The following is a 17,228-nucleotide window of genomic DNA, read 5'->3' on the forward strand; positions in this document are numbered from 1 at the left end:
TACAATCATACAACTCTCTGATGGTCGGGAGGAAATAAGATGACCTGTGCCTTCCCCCGACAGATTAGATAGATGTCACCTTTCTTATGAAAGTGCCAGTCAATTTCGCCTCTCCTGTGTGCTGCCTATCAATTACGGGGAAGAGAAGCCTTTCAAAGCAGCCGTGCTTTCTGTGCGTGGTAACCAAGTGGCTGAACACAGCTCATTGTTTCCTCTCTCTCTTTTCAGTATCCCCAGATCAGCGAGGAGTCGACTTCTCCATTTGTCTTCATTTGCTCCAACCCCCAGGAGTTGGTGGTGAAATTTCCCATGAAAGGGAAACACAAGATTTGTAAGTCCTGCCTGCCTCTTTTCATGTGCCGGCTCTAGTTGTTCACACTTTCTACACGCTCACATTTAAACACATGCATAAAACCCAGTGAGCAGCCTACGGAGACAGCAATTTTAAGCATCATATAGGCCACTACACACAGGAAGGTAGGCAAATTCATTATGCTGCCCCAAAAAGATTCTTTTGAACCAAATTCTAAGACAACATCGAATTCAGTACTGTGCAGAAGTCTTAAATGCTTCACAGAAACATTTATTTTAAAGGGTTCACCCAAAAATGAAAATTATCCCATGATTTACTCACCCTCAAGCCATCCTAGGTATATATGACTATCTTCTTTCAGACGAACACAATCGGAGATATATTTAAAAATATCCTTAGTCCTTCAAGGTTTATAATGGTTGTGAATGGGGCCCAGATTTTGTAAACAAAAAAAAATGCATCCATCCATAAAAAAATGAATCCATGAACTACGGCATGACATACAATGCATAGTACGTCATGTCATTGTGTAGAACGTCATGGCATTGTGTACTACGTTGCGGAAGTTAACACTTTTTGGACATACGTTGAATGGCTGTCGCACCGGAAGCTCGTTATTTTATAGAGATGCACCAATATATCGGCCAATAATCGGTATCGGACGAAAAAAGCAAATTTTCACACTATCGGCCGATAGTTTAAAAACAGCAGACAGTCAGGGTCAATATATCCTGTCAATCAAAAGAGGGCAAGAAAATGCACTGAATTTGTGCTTTGTGTAAAGAAAATGTTAAGAAACCAGTTTGATGTTCAATATTAATAGTAATTATATGAATGAATAACACTCAGAAAGTTAAGAAATATTAATTATAATGATTAATAATGATTAATTATTAATTATAATGAAATTATCATAAATTTAAAAAAAAAAGGTATAAAAGGCAGAACTCCCAAACTATCGGTATCGTTATCGGTATCGGCAGATATCACTCTGAATAATCGACTATCGGTATCGTGGAGAAATTTAGTATCGATGCATCTCTATTATTTTACTTTATAAAGTTTTAAATAAGGATATTTGTGTTACACAGACGGCCTTTATTAACCCCCTGGAGTCATATGGATTCTTTTTTTTTATGGATGGATGCATTTTTTTTTTTTTTTTTTTTTTTTGTCTTCAGAATTTGGGCCCCGTTCACAACCATTATAAACCTTGGAGGACTAAGGTTATTTTTAAATATGTCTCCAATTGTGTTCGTCTGAAAGAAGATAGTCATATACACCTAGAATGAGTAAATCATGGGATAATTTTCATTTTTGGGTGAACTATTCCTTTAAGATGTTTATTTATATCTAATTATGTGTATTATACAATATTTGCAAAAGTAATGTTTAGAAATCTAAAATAGCACACTAAAGCAAAAGATATAAATAAACATCTTAAAGCAAATGTTTATCTATGAGAAGCATATATATATAAAGTTGTTAGATGAAGCAAAGGCAGTGTTGATTTATAAATAATCTTGTATTTTATGTGTTGTGATTTGAGTATCATGTCATTAGCTTAACTTGCTAATGCCAAACTCTGTTGATATCAGTTTTTCAGCCCATCTAGACTGTAGACATTGAAGCAGTTCACTAGGTTTTACGACAGAGCTATGATTTTGCGCACCATCTTTTACTGTAACTATTGTTGCATGATATTCAAAATTACATTTACATAATTACCTTTGTGTAATGGCTGTTTGTTTACATCACTCTTTTCATGCAATATGTCATACGTTGTTGCTGGTGAAATTTTCCTTGAATGGTAAACACAAGCTGCTGCTTTTCATGTGTTGCACTGGTCGTTCTTATCATTTAATGCTTATTGTTGTCTTCACTATCATCATTTAGCTTTGGTTCCCTTTGGTTATGATCAAGGTGTTTGTTCATTTGATTTATGCTGACAGATTTTCACATCGTGGATGTCCAAACAATCACATCTTTAGGCATTGCTAATAACAACGGTAGCATATTTGATTTGCATGAGTTTGAAAAGAGAACCATTCAATTACCATAAAAATATCCTATGGAAAACCAATGGTAATATTGTGGAGATTGTACCATAGTATATGTCAGTGGCCTACCATTTGATAGTCAACCATTTGAAGTATTTTATTTTATGATTATTTTTTGTAGCGGCCATGAAGATCAAAGAAGGTGATTACTGTAAAAATATTCAAACAAAGTGAAACACATAATTGTCGATCTGAACAAAAGACCAAAGCACTCCAGCTGGTCCTTTCCTGGGTTTGACGTCATAGATCAGGATAGTCCCTAATGAAGGGTTTAGGTCTGTGTATGTTCTTGTGGTGCCATCAGCCAGCTTCAGAGTGATAAGTCACATTGCATTCACGGCTCTGGTGATCGGCCAAAAAAAAAAAACCTTATGGCAGTGTACTTCTGGGAGGTCCTGCACCAGCTGAGAAGCTGCCATTGAGATGAATGGGAATGCTAACTGATGAATGTTAGCTTTTTTTCTGGGAATGATAGAACCTCTTGTTCCAGCAACAAGACCCACGTTTTTGTCAACAGACATCATAAAAAAACCTATATTATGAAAGAAACATCACTCAGTTCTCCAACGAATTTTAACGTACAGATAGTTAATGAACTGTTTATATCTACAATCTTGTTTGCAGCAAATCTCCACTCTTAATGAAGGTTGTTTGGTGCCATTTTCCCAGCCATTCTTCACAGCAGCTCAACTGTCAACAATGGTGTTATTTCACAGTACAGACTGGAAGCATTTCACACTTGGATAGTATCTGTGTGACGGTTTCTTCTTAATCACAAATGCACACATTCTTTTCTGTTTAACCCGCTTAGCTTCTTAGATAAAAATGGTCAATTAATTATATAACTAAATTTGTGAATTCTCGGTTGGAAAGCATCTCTGACAAGCATGGGTGATTGCTTTTACAAGAGCACTGGCGACTCAGTGTTCGGATTCTTTTGTTTTCACAGAAAGGAAGCACAAAGCCAGGCCCTCAAAAGCGATCCTTCCTTCTGACATTCAAAGCTCCCTTTTTTCTCCACCAGCTTTTCATATCGTAATGGAGAATTTTATATCCATTTTGACCTTGTGTCTAGCCACCATTTCCCATTCATTTTCATTCTCTCCTAAGCTGCCCGAGCTCTCAAGAGAGCCGACCTCCATGAACTCCTCATGGGGTGAATGGGGGAGGAGATATGGACTGATAAGCTGGGAGTCACCACAGAGATGTCCTGCCCTTTACTTCTTCCGTGTCTTCTAAGGTTTATCCAACGTTAGGGTCAATGTGTCACTCTTCTTGTCCTGCACATGAAGACCAAACAACTATGTCTGTACCCCATTGTCCCAAAAACAGGATGGTGTATGGATTAGCAATCAAAAAAGATTGCTATTTCAAAAAGCTATTACAGAAAACTGACTTGCATAATAGAGAACCATCCATCTACCCCTCATTGCTGGAATTGCTGACATTTAGATGTGGCAAATGTGGACTCTGTCATTCCATTACAACAAAATTTCCATTCGCTGATTAAAACAACTGTATTAAGAGCTGTGTGGGTGCTGAGGTTTCTGTTCATCAGGCACCTGAATCTTTTATCCTGTCATTTCATCTCCGCACTGAAGGTCACCCTCGCTGCACCGAGCTATCAGAGATATCCTGATGAGTGGCTTCAGCCATGTGTGAATATTGCAAGTTCACATCAGTGATTCTGTTACATGCCAGCCTTTTAAAGGCTAAAGGTTGTCTCTCTCTTCTTGCTTTATTCGAATCAATACGGTTTCAATATCCAAACAAGCGTGCCTTGCAAGCTGCATGCATTAATAATATGCAGCCCAGCTTCTAACATGCCGTGCTGAACTGCTTTGCTGAAGGATGGATTTGAAGTAGATGATCTGTTTATTTCCTGAAAGGAAGCCTTTTGTCTGTTTTAACCAACTGTAGTGAACAAAGATTTATTTTAATAAACGGGCCACCTTTTTTGCTTCTGGTGACTTACAGCCTGGTTTTCGACTATTGAAATATCTGCTTCACTTGGCAACTTATTCTGGCCAAGAACAGCCTAATTAGACCAGGAAGAGATTGTCCGACCAGAATGTAAAGCGACTGACCACAGTTTAATTTTCCCATACTGTTAAAGGGCAAATTTGTTAGTAGGTGTAACTGGTAGTGTTGTAGTCAAGACCACCTAATCCAAGTCGAGACCAAGAACAATGTATGTTGAGACCAAGACAAGACCAAGACTTTGAGGGGTTGAGACCAAGACAAGACCAAGACCAATGTATGTTGAGACCAAGACAAGACCAAGACCAAGACCAGTGCAGGGAGAGACAGATTCGAGACCAAGACCAGACCAGCAATCCTTAAATTCATCTAAAAGATCCACATTACCACCTGAAAAATGTCGTTTTTAAATGACTTGAAATCATTAACAACAAAATTCATCTTTGCACGGCAGAGGTGGCACAGAAGCTGCATCTGTATTAGTAAAATTACAAATGCATTTAAACAATGTTGAAAATAATAATGTTTTAAAAATAAAATTTTGTTTATTGAATGTTTGTATAAAAGCAATATAAAGTTTACGATTGTGCTCAAATGCTCGTGTGATATTGCTTAATTATATCAAGTTATAATATAAAAATCCAGATCTCAAACAAGTACTTTTTTGCAACAATATCTTGAATTTTGTGAGCATTTGTATTAATTTTGGTAACATTTTTGACACAATCTCTTATTAATTTCTGACCCAGCACAAAAAATAAATCAAATTGCAAATTTCATTATTGATTGCATCTGAAGCAGGAAATTTTACACCTAATCGCATTAATGATGTTAATAAATAAATTAGACAATGCATTGGCAATTTAGTGATTAGCAATTCCCGCAGTGGTGGTCTTGACCAGTCTTGAAACAAAACCCTGAGTCCTCTCAGTCTGAGACCAAGAAGAGACCGAGTATAAATGCGGTCAAGACCAAGACCTTCAAAAAATGGTCTCAAGACTAAGACTGGTCTTGAGTACTACAACACTAGTAACTGGCATTTACATATTTCTGATGCACCACAAATGTCGCAAATCAGAACATACAGTGCGACCAGTGTAGTTTCATTGACAAGCAAATGACTTTTGTGAGTTTGTGCTTTCAATGAATCATTCAGACTTTGGAGTTACTGGTTTGTGTCAGTTAACAAAAAGAGAACTGATGATTTCTTCCCCCACAAATTTGAGAACTTGTGGACTGTGAACAGAGTCTGTGAACTATTTCACAGACTCTGAAAACAAAGTGAGATATACTGTTCTGCACTTGGATATGTAGTTACTGAGAGCTCTTGCCATATTTAAGTCCATTCGTAGAATTCTGCCAGATTGTCCCACACAATCGGTGCAGAAAAGTGTGCAAAATCACCCACCAGTTACCTCGCCACCCACCAGCTACCTTACCAAGGGGCTCCAGTAGCCTGAGGCCATGAGCTTATTGACAACTTCTACTGTTATCGCGCTTTCATTTTCTCCCTGCAGTGCCCTTGTTTCTTCACTTTTTTTCCTTTCATTTCACCACAACCTTTTTTCATTCTCTTCCATAGGGTAAGTAAAAAGAGAGGTTTTGATTTATTCATGGACTCCTTTTTTATATTCATGTATTTTCCAGGGCTATCTGGGTGCGGTGGAATTTCTTGCTTCAGCAGCTGCTGGGATGCTCGACAGAAATCGGGTTTCAGGTCTATTGAGCCTTGCGGTGGGGGAAGGGAATGTGTATTGGGGGTGGTTATATATTACCCAGGAAATGTGCAGCAGGCTTCAGAGGTGACAGGCTGTGTTTATTACAGATCTGTCACACAGCTAATGGGCAGCTGGGAACTGGCTGCTTCACTAATGTGAAGGAGAAGCGTGCAGTGAACAAGAGGACTTTAGTGCTCAGAGAAGGGCTCCCTCCCCCTCTTTGCCCTTTAAACTCAAAGCAGTGATAGTGGTCCTCAAACTGGAAAAGGTGAATGAAATCACAGCTTTCAAACATTGCTCAGGTGTTATAACACTGCATCCTAGTGGGTGAACAGTCACTTAACAGATGAGTTTATCCAAAAAAAGTTACTGCAGACATTGCTGGCAGGTCTCAGAAGGAATCATCTGAAGGACTTTTTTTTTTGTGGCATTTATGCTGATTTTGGGTGGAATTTTCAAACTTTGCACAGAAGTTATAACACTGTATCCTAGTAGGAAAGTAGTCACTTAGCAGATGAGTTTTTCCGAGCCTAATTACAGCAGACCTTTTTAAATTGTGTAAATGGAGCTGAGAATCAAAACATGTATACAGCCAGATCTGCAGAGTTGTGTGGGTGCAGATTTGTCTTGGCCTTGTACTAGTCATTGTGATTTTGCCAAGTAAGACAACTTTTGCCAGTCCTGAAAGAATGTTCCTGTCAAAGAATCTAGACCTAACCTTGACGTAAAGTAATCCTAAACACAAGTATCTAGCACGTGCCTTGTTTTCTGTTCTTGAATGACAAATTTATAAATTGGAAAACAACTGGAATACATTTGTGTATACAGCCTAAATATATAGGTCAGCTTGTCAGATTCTTAGGAACTGGAGGAGGGATGGAAAAGCTTGTTGAATTTCCACTCCCCTAACCTAATGTTTTTCCAGGAACTTGTCCTACTTGGCACAATCACGGTGTCCGTACATTATTACAGGGACAATCCCCCTGGAGAAACCTTGGGTTAAGTGCCTTACACAGTGATGTCGGTTCATAGCTCATTCCTTACGAGGCTTGAGCCGGCAACCTTCCAGTACTTACTACTTCACACCACCCCAGGTGCAGGTGGGTGAACAAAAGCGATTATGCAACATTTTCATGTTCAGAGAGAACCAATGTTTTTGAGAAAATGTTGGGTTGGGTTTTTACTTTAGAACTTTGCAGAAATTAAAATTAGGCTATGATGGTTAGAAGTACAGTCTGTTCAGTAGTTTGTGCTGTTGGGTACCCTAGTGCAAATTGTTCGCACTGTACTTCAGTGGGAAAAAAGCTAAATTATGTGTTGATATATATTTCCTATTGAAACAGGAAGCTTGGGTGGGATATATCAAAAGAAGAGTCTCTATTAGCCAATAGGCTTTATTTTTGTCGAGGTCATGAACCATGATTTACTGCTTGCTGATTGGATGCAGGAAAAGGAAAATTCTCATTCCACAGAGCATTTGATTGAACAACAATTTTACAGCATGAGTTTGGTCAGTTTTTCCAGAAGAGAAAGCCTGTAAATTGTTAGCACAAGCACAAAGCTAATTTAATGGCAATACAACTCATTGAATGGGCTCTACTTCTATCCCTCGCAGTCTCGTTTTCATCCGTGTAACATTAAATGTGGTGTTTACTCTGAAAAAGATCTGTTAATGTTTCTTAGTAACTGAAAACTACTTTGAGAGGTGTCCTGGAGGCCATGTGGAATAGAGTTTAAGAGTTTAATAGCTGGCTACTTTTCCAAGCTCCCACACAGAGTTGTTCACTCGTATCGTGGTTTGTGATCAAAATATCAACAAGCGGTTTTGATACGCTTGTATATCTGTCTCCGTGATACAACCCTTCAGTGCTAAAAAGACGTGCTAGCTTTTATACTGAGTGCTACATAAACACATAAAAGATGTGTGTACATGAAAAGAGAATGGGAGGGAGACTGTTCGGCACTGCCAGAAAAAACCAAACAAGCAAACCTTTGAAGGTCCTGTGCACTCAAGCAGCGATCCAAGAATGCAGTTGGTATTTGACTATGAATTGAAATAGACGTAATTCTCATTTCAAGCACAGGTCTGCCTAGCATGAAATGTAGATAAATAATGCAATTAGACCTGGGTCCTGTTCTTTAAGGCCGTGACACACAAGCTGATGATTGGCCGTCGATGAGCGTCTGTTGGGCTAGTTTTTGTGGTGTGTTCCACACGTCTGTGACAGTTCGGCTGATTTAGCCTGTTGAATCAGCGTTGGGGCCGTTGGTGAGAGAGATCGCTCTGATTGGCTGTTCAGTTTAGCAAACGAATCAGTGCATGAGAATAAAAGCAAAAGTGATGAAAGCTAGCAAAGAAGTCAAGACGGCACAGATTGTATGTCATCTTACCTGAGCATTCTAATGCGCAAATATTTTCATAACAGCATGAAGTAATCAACATGATTTATATTCAAAATAGTAAGCAAGCGCTGCTTTGTTTACGGTTTGTATATCTGCAGTCCTAGTTTTGGTATCACTTTTTGAGTGACGAATATAAACTATTGATGCTTGCTGATATAGACAGTTATTTCCTTAAATGCAGGCACAGAACGCACATGCTAGTTGGCAGTTGGCTGTAGTTTTTGCGACGTGTTCAAGCGCAGCTTTTTGGCTAAGACACAGCTGACGCGAGGCGACAACACAGTCGGCTTTCGTCACCGCTAGCTTTTTGATGTTGGCTTGGTGTGACATGGCCTTTAAACTCGGTTTTGTCTTGTGTTGTTTTCATCAACTTCTTCAACTAGTTTTTAAAAGCAGTGGCCCAATTGTGAGGGTTGCCAGCATTCTTAAAATCTTATGAACAATAGATTTGTGATAGTTATCACTAGGGGTGTAACGGTTCAAATTACTCACGGTTCGGTTTTTATCACTGTTTTAAGGTCACTGTTTCGGTACGGTTCGGTACATGCTATGTTGAGGGGAAAAAGAACTACTGTCAAATAAAAATAAAGAAAATAAGAACAAAAATAATCAAACTGCAAGCAATGGCACAAATAAATACAACCGAGCAAAGATACAAATAAAATAAATAAACAGTGCTTTTCAAGTTATTTAGGTGTCTAACAGTAGTTTTCAGGTACAGAAATTTAATAAAGTTATCAAATGTAAAATAATATTGCATATAATCTTCGCTGCATAAACTAAATAAAGATTATTCATTATTAAAGTTATGAAAGTTTTTTTGATTAACATTAAAAACACAAACAGCAGGAATATTAGGCTGCTGTCACTTTAAGACTTTTAAGGGATAATGCACGGATCCAGAATACTGATGCACATGCGTTGTCTTTCTCAACTTTTTACTTTCACTTAAAACATAACCTGCTATGTTTGTTAGGATACTCACCAAGACAGGCATGTTGACATAATTTTTGTGTGAATTTGTTTGTTCAAGCGGAAGAGAACTTAATATTTGTGCACTGAGTGCTCACTTTGTGCTCACACAAATCTTCTCACAGCGCACACATGTTCTCTTTCTCATCTTGCGCTCTATTGTTTAAATTGGCAAGGCTAAAATGAGTTAGTTTAAACACAGATAGCGACATGTGCTGTTCAGGTCTCACCACGCGCTATCAACTCCCGGGTGATGACAGTGTAAATTACTGGTTATGTTCGAGCGTACGGAGTTTACAAAGAGTGACTTCTTTTGTTCCTGTTTTTCGATCATAGCTGTTTCGTATATGTATCCATCGACAGAAACTTACATTAGCCGAACTCTCTCGTGCCGATCTGTAGTTGGAAATTTTTTTTACTGAAGCCCGTTACACCCCTAATTACTACATAAATATACACACACTATAAACAGCATTTCCTTGGAATGTACTGCACAGATTGTTTTTTAATTAAAACAAAAATAATAGAACAAATATATAGGCTAAACATCAATTGTCTTTGATTGTGAAAAACAGTGTGAAAAATAGCACTCATGGGTATTTCTGGCACACAATGATGCGCTTTAAAGCAACATCACTTTTTTGAGTCACAGGCGAACCTTGCTCCGTAATGAAAATTAGAGCACAAAGAGAAGAGATTATATGTATGAAACAGCTAGTATCTATTCTATAGTTTACTGAGCCATTTTCATCAGACACCCGATAGCAAGTACAACACCATTCACAATCACCAATAAACTCCAGTCCTTTTAAACGAAAGACCTTTATGTTCAGATTATGCATAATAATTGGGAACATTGTAACATCTTGGAAAGAGTTTTACTCTGTTGACTGTCATAACTGAACGCTAATGCTAAATGGAGAATTAGGGATGCGCTGATCCAATACTCAGTATAACTTGTACTGAGTATTGAATCATCGCATCCCTAATAAAGAGTAAATGAAACTTTTGCATCCCTAGTGGCCCAAGTGGTATTGCACAATTAATGTATTTCAAACACTCCTATTGCCCCTTCAGCCCCTCCCCCATCTTCCATTGTTCATAGAAACTGGTTGTCCTGTCTCAAACTCGCGCCTTGACTTGTCAGACCCCTCAAAAAACAACCAGGAAAGCACCACAGTCTACAAATGGCTTACTTCATTGCGCTGGGAAAGTGTTTCAACATTGGAAAAAATTACACACTTCAACTTTAATGTGTCCCTCCACAGAATGGCAGTAGTTCTGTGTTCCTGAGAGGCAGATCTGTGGTGATCTGGCATGATGTTGCCCTCCATTTGTTATCAGTAATGACCGCTCTGCTTAGAGAGCCCAAGTCCTCAGAGAAGAGCGATGGAGAACGTGTTTATGTGTGGGCTGCCAGCTGCTCCCATGTTTCTCATACTGTCTGAGGTTTAATTTTCCCACTGCAGCACGTATGAATAATGATACGGGGCAAAGAGCCCTCTTCTTTATCTTAATTTAATCCTAATTTACACAACAGTCGACTGCAATAGAGCACTAGCAACAGTGTGGGAGTACTGGAGTCCCACACCATATGATGACAAAGATTACAAGGTCTCGGTTTGGTGTTGTCATGCGTGTTTTTACAGGCTCATCTGTCGACAAATACATCTACTACTTTGTTGCTGGAAGTAGGAACCCTTGACTCTGTGCCCTCAGCCTCTGCCAAGATGGCCATTTAAGCTCTTAAAAAATTAATGCATGAGCGAGAGAGAGGAAGATGGTTGGGAGTAAATGGAAAGACTGTGTGCATGGATGAAAGTTGAGTTGCTGGTCTCTGGTTACGATTGTTGCTCATTTGCACCTTGCATCTTCAAGTGTTGCATGAAAATTTTTTGTGTTTGACAGAAGCTTTTCTCTTTAAAGATCCCCTGTGGTCAAAATTCAAGTTTTTAATGTTGTTTATATGTCTATGTATTTTCTCTTTAAAACTGCAGTGAAAAAAAGACCGTCTCAAACCCGCAGTTTGAAATCGCTGGTGTTTGTTATGGCACAAGCTACCTTGTAACAATCACATCAATGTGCCGGCGGGCTTTAGCATATCATTAACAGTGAACTTGGGGAGTTTCGAGAGAAGCCAGGTTATCCCGGTATATTTTTCTGTTGATATGAAAAATCATGTAGATTTAGCAATATAGCGAGTGTATGATGTACGTATTACAATGTTATGATGAACTATATGCCTTTCTCCACCGATGTTCTGAGTTGTTCAAAGCGTTTATAACAATACTGATTGTTAGAAGGCAGCTGTCTGACTCTGACATGAAGAACGGGAACATGGTTTGTTTAACATTAGCAACACATTATGAGCTGTTTTATAACATAGTCAAGCAAAAGGCTAATCATATTAATTACCGTTATGTAGCCGACGTTGTAAAGAGCGATACCATTGTGCAGCGTTTACCTCAGTAAGTTGACCGAGTGGATCTCTGAGCTGTCGTGAGTGAGTGGAGGCGGGGCTAATTTGCATATACATTGATCCGCGTATATTAAATGAGGCAAGGGTGTAGAGTTACATTCAAGCTATTTTAAGGCATGAAGAAATATTTTTCTCAGGAAAACGTTTAAATATGTCATTTTGGTGATCAAAGATGAGTTCTAAGGGATATAATTATTGACTACAGGGGAACTTTAAACAAATCAAATATGTAAAACATGCATTATGTTATATGTGTATCTATGTGACAAGGTCTTGCAATGGGACAAGCAATGTGTTTCTTAGAATAACATTTTTTTCATTTTTTATTTGATGCAGTAACAGTCTTCCCTAGTTTTTCCTTCAATTGCCATATAAAAAATGTTTGTTGACTTGAAAATTGGACTCTTGGATATCTATTCAGACTATGATCTATGTTCTACCACATTTGTTCTTAAATAGTTTTGTTCTTAAAAAGTATTTTTAATACTAATAATACAGTTAACTTCATCAGTTGAATACGAAAATTGACAATTTTGGTTTCTAAATGTCTCTAGTTTCAAATCGGTGCATTGTAGTAGGCTTAAATTAGATTTTTCCTTGTTGCAGGTAAAGTGTAGGTCATATATCCCTTTTAAATTAAGTAATTTTGTTCATGGCTTTTAAGGTTGAGGGCATGTTGTGCAATTTGTCCTTTCTGGCATTGCCCTAATTTCTACCAAATGACAGATGAATTTGCTCCAAAATACTAGTTTGATTGGATGCACAGCATTTGACATAACATTTTCTCTCTTTTTCGATTTAAATAAGTCTAATCCTTTTGCCACTTTTCTATGTATGGTTATATGGTTGGTATATATATTATATACAACTGATTTTCATTGTTTTTCCTTACTCTCCTCAGCCCTATCACAACATCACATTCTCACATTCTAGGTTGCCAAGCACAACACCTTAAATCAAAGCTTTGTTGTAACCACTTCAAATCAGTGGGTGTTTCCCTCTTCATGCTGCATTACTCCTTAAGTGGCTTAAAAACAAAGGCAGGGTTATCCCTTGACTATTTATGCATTGTACAAATCTAACTGGAGAGGTACAATACTACTATACATCAACACAGCTTGACATACACGGTTGTAGATGGTGAAAAAACATTTGACTTGTCTAGGCAGATTTGTGTAAAACTGACAGGATTGCTTTGAATCTTTAATGTTATGTGTATATTTATGCTTCCAGTTGGTATGACTTAGCTGTCAATTAACTGCAGTATCTTAATATCAAGAGTCTACACGAAATTCAGTGTCAAATAGTTACATATTCGCTTAGCTGTGAGAGGTCACAACTGTAATAAAGCTTGCTGGTGTTCGTGTGAAAGGCCAAAGTATCGGTGCATCACACATGGCTCTCCTTCACGCTATGTTTCTGTTCTGTTGAGTGTGAAAGGGACTTCAGAGAGTCCTCAAAGCTGTGTTGTGCTCCGCTCTCATGCACACCATGAATATTGCATTAACACATTCCCCACCATATGTAGCCTAGGCGCCCTGGCTACTGCTGCAAGTGTGCTTAGTATGCAGTGAGAGTCACTGCCTTGCATTGACCTGCCAACAGCAGCAGCTCTGTGTTATGTACAGTAAACATACTCTTAGTTTTGTCGACAAGCTCCAACATAGAAATGAGTAGAATATGTAGATTTGTCTTTGGGTGGGTAACAGGCACCTCGTGTATAGTTAAACACTCTTTGAAACCTGATATAAATAAAATGCTTGTCTGCTTCCTTCTGAATAATATGATTAGATTTGTGCCAAATATCCCAGTAAGGAATCGTCATACTTTTTCTGAATGGCATTTCCAAAGTGTTGATATTCAAACAGTCCAGTTGGCCTGATTGATGATCTCAATGATGTTACCATGTTTGGATCGATTTTCGTGGCTTATGTGCTCATTACTCTCAGAGTGGGTCTAGCCAGGGCTTTGACCCTAGGGACGTGTCTGAGGTGCCCCCCTAACAGAAAGGGTAGGGTACAGTAAATGAGTGGAGTAGAGGGGAGTGGATTTCACTGCATTATGTTGACATTCATTTTACATTTAAGTCTATGGTGCATCTGCAGAGTCTACTCTGTGATGGAGTTTGTTTTTGTTGGTAGTGTTTTGCTGAGTACTGAAATCATTGTCTGTAGAGCTGTGGAATATAATTGTTTTTACGATACATCGTGATGCCGATGTGAACGATTCTGCATCGAAGCATAAAAGCAACATGTAATAAAATGTCATTAAATAGGCCTATCATACATTGACTGTTTTGTTGTAAAATTAAGTACTCTTATTACATATTAAAAAAGTTGCAAAGCACTTGCGTCTGATGTAAAAAAAACAGGTTTGTCTTATTCAGGGTCTAGAATTTTAGACCCGCAACAATAGGTGGTGCCAAATATGCGTAAAATGAGTGTGCCAAGAAATACAGTCTGTCAGAGTGTAATGTTAGAATATCACAAGTGCAAAAAGAGAGCTAAGTCAAACAGCTAAGAGCTTAAAAACACTAACAGTCAAAGAAAAGCTTACTGTCTAAGAGTCGCGCGACTGTTATTTACTTAAACACAATGAGACGTGAAAGAGAAGTTAGTTTAGTTAGTGCGCTCAGAAAACAATAAATTAGAAGTTTAAACGTATGCAGATAATAAACTTTCATGATGAAGAAGAACTGCAGTGAACTGCAGCATGATCTCGATATAGATGTTAATCAAAACCAAGCAGATTTTTTGTTAGTATTTGGCAGAGTATCCGATGCAGACCGGAGCTGTTGAAGGAAGTGCTTCCTGGAAAGGGGGTGGAGAGCAGCAGCTCATTTGCATTTAAAGACACATGCACGAAAACAGCATGATTTTTGCATTTAATAGTTTTGCATCATCGCACCATGATATTTGCCTACGCTGGACGTATCAGTCGCTTCGTGTCAAAAGCAAATAGAACCCATTATAATCACTGATGCTGTCTACACTGGATACTGTATGCTGATGCCCGTTCTATTTCTAACATACTCCACGTGCTTGAATAAAAGAACAGACGTCCTATTTAAAGAGCTCATTTGCTTCTCTTTACAGATTTGTTTATTCAGATATGTTTGTTCAGAGCATTTGACTGCAGATTCTGACATAGTCCAAGTGCTTTGCAACAGTCGGCTTGTCGCGTTCAGTGTAGACCTTTTAGCTGTTGCGCTGTGATGCAACGTGATAAAAGTCGCGTCTGGTGTAGATACGGTGTAACAATGTAAGATTTAGGTTTGGATCTTACATTTTTGTTTTCTTACGATTTCCTCATATTGTACATAATATTACGAGAACTGATTTGACAAACAATTAAATCATTCATTCATTAAAATTTTTATTTTAGTTTTAGTTATAACCTACCACTACAATCAACAATATTTTGATTTCTAAGTTTGTCGCACGCTTGGGTCACTTTGCCCACAGTGAAATCTCATTGGTCTAAAGCCCCATCTCACATAGCTGTATATTAAACCTCAAGCATTTTCTGCTTGGCTGTGAATTTGATGCTTCATGCAGTTTTTCTCTTTACGTGTAGATGGAAAAATTAGTTTTTCACTAAAAACTGTCACATCATGCCTGATTAGAACATACTTGTCCCCTTTTTTGGCTGCATAGCTGATTTCTAAACCTCTCCGAAAAGTCGCTGAATGTCACGGTTGTCACTGTGAAACCATTTCGGCATCATTTGGGGAGCTTGAAAAAGAGTCAGCACTGGTGTTAGTCATCTTTAATGTTTACTATCTCTCTTTTACCTGGACAGCAGCCACTGCCTGAGCTGAAAGAGGAATGTGTTGCTTTGAGAGCCTTGAGATATGGCTGGAATTTCCCCAAAAGGCTGCCGCAAACAAGACCGGCATGGCAGGCATTCCCGTCCTCTAATTGGGCTTTCACAATCAAAGAGAAATCCTTTTTCAAACTGTCTGGTAGAATCTCGCCAGTACTTGAAAGCAACTGGACATGGTTTTCCATTTGAATCAGACTCATAATTGAAGCGTGGCAAAGAAGACAGAAAAGATGTCCTTGTTAAGCAATCAAACAGTGTTTTGAATGGAAGATTCAGCCCTAGATCGTGACTGCAGTAATTAGAGAGCTTTTTGGTTATATTTGGAAGCGCACTCATGCTTGTCTCTAGAGGGAAAAGCTGCTTCTGCTTCTCTGCTGCAGTGCATCAGCTGTTCACCTTCAAGCTGGATTTCCTGTTTTAAACGCATTAAGACCTATAACATCAGAGCAAAATGACAAAAGGAAGTGGATCGTTGCCCAACATCATCCAACGACTGTCGCCCCTAAACTATTTAGCCATTCAGGCAGTGACACAAATTTTTCCTGGCCTCGCTTCGGTTGTTTGTTACCACTATGGCTTTTAACGTCGCTTGTACTCTGAAATCACCAGCGTACATTTATGCTAAGTCTGGATACATGACCCAAAATGTTTTATGTTATGGGTTTTTTGTTTGTGTGTTTTTACCCAAAAACTGACCTACAATAAATTGGGGTGGGTGAAATTTTGCACCCGATGTGAACAAAAATTATAGGAAAGCATAGTTTTGGTTTAAATGAATGTTTCCAGGTTCAAAATAGTTTGCCACAGGAAACAATTCTGATTTCTTAGTGCTTAATTTTTTAAAAACAAACAGTAATGCATTTACAATGGAAGTCTTTGGGACATTGTACTGTAATAAATGTTAAAATATGTACTTTTTCCAAAATATCTTCAAGACTTAAACGTTATCTCATCAACTAAAGCAATTACATCAGCAACGCATAAATAGAAGTTAATGTTTCTAGAACAATAGTTTTAAAGTACCTTACACCTTAAATAACGCATTTTTATGGACAAATAACAGAAATGCTTACAAATTTGCATTTTTATTATTGGAAAGTCTTTTTATTTATTTATTTTTTACAAACATCAAAATAATTTTCTGTGGTTTTGCAGTGAAAATTTGCACTTGGCTCTCTCTATTTGTAATTTACGATTTACTACCTACATTTTCCTCACAACGGTTTCACAATCAGAGAAAGATTTGATTTGATAATTAGAGTAATTTCCTATTGATGTTCCCCAGTACGCTCTACAGGGACGAGGCTGTCTTGAAGACTAAGGTTACAAACAAACACATACTTCCCCATGGTAATTATCAGATCTTTATCTTATCTACAATATTTAGTACCAGTGCCCTTGAAAGTGTGCTGATAAAAACCATGGCAAAATCACACAACGCTTAGAATGACTCTTTGTTTTACATTTCAGTGCTTCCC

At 38.2% G+C, this 17,228-nt stretch overlaps 1 protein-coding gene across 1 annotated transcript in view; it reads left to right on the plus strand.

Annotated features, from left to right (window-relative positions):
- Positions 1 to 17,228, plus strand: part of trip4 (thyroid hormone receptor interactor 4) — a 72,190-nt gene that overhangs the window by 37,467 nt on the left and 17,495 nt on the right. Inside the window, exon 12 of the mRNA XM_051900852.1 lies at positions 229 to 331. Coding sequence (XP_051756812.1) covers positions 229 to 331 — 103 coding nt within the window. The remainder of the gene's footprint in view (positions 1 to 228; positions 332 to 17,228) is intronic.

Source organism: Ctenopharyngodon idella, chromosome 7, assembly GCF_019924925.1.
Source record: "Ctenopharyngodon idella isolate HZGC_01 chromosome 7, HZGC01, whole genome shotgun sequence".
Lineage (NCBI taxonomy): Eukaryota > Metazoa > Chordata > Actinopteri > Cypriniformes > Xenocyprididae > Ctenopharyngodon > Ctenopharyngodon idella.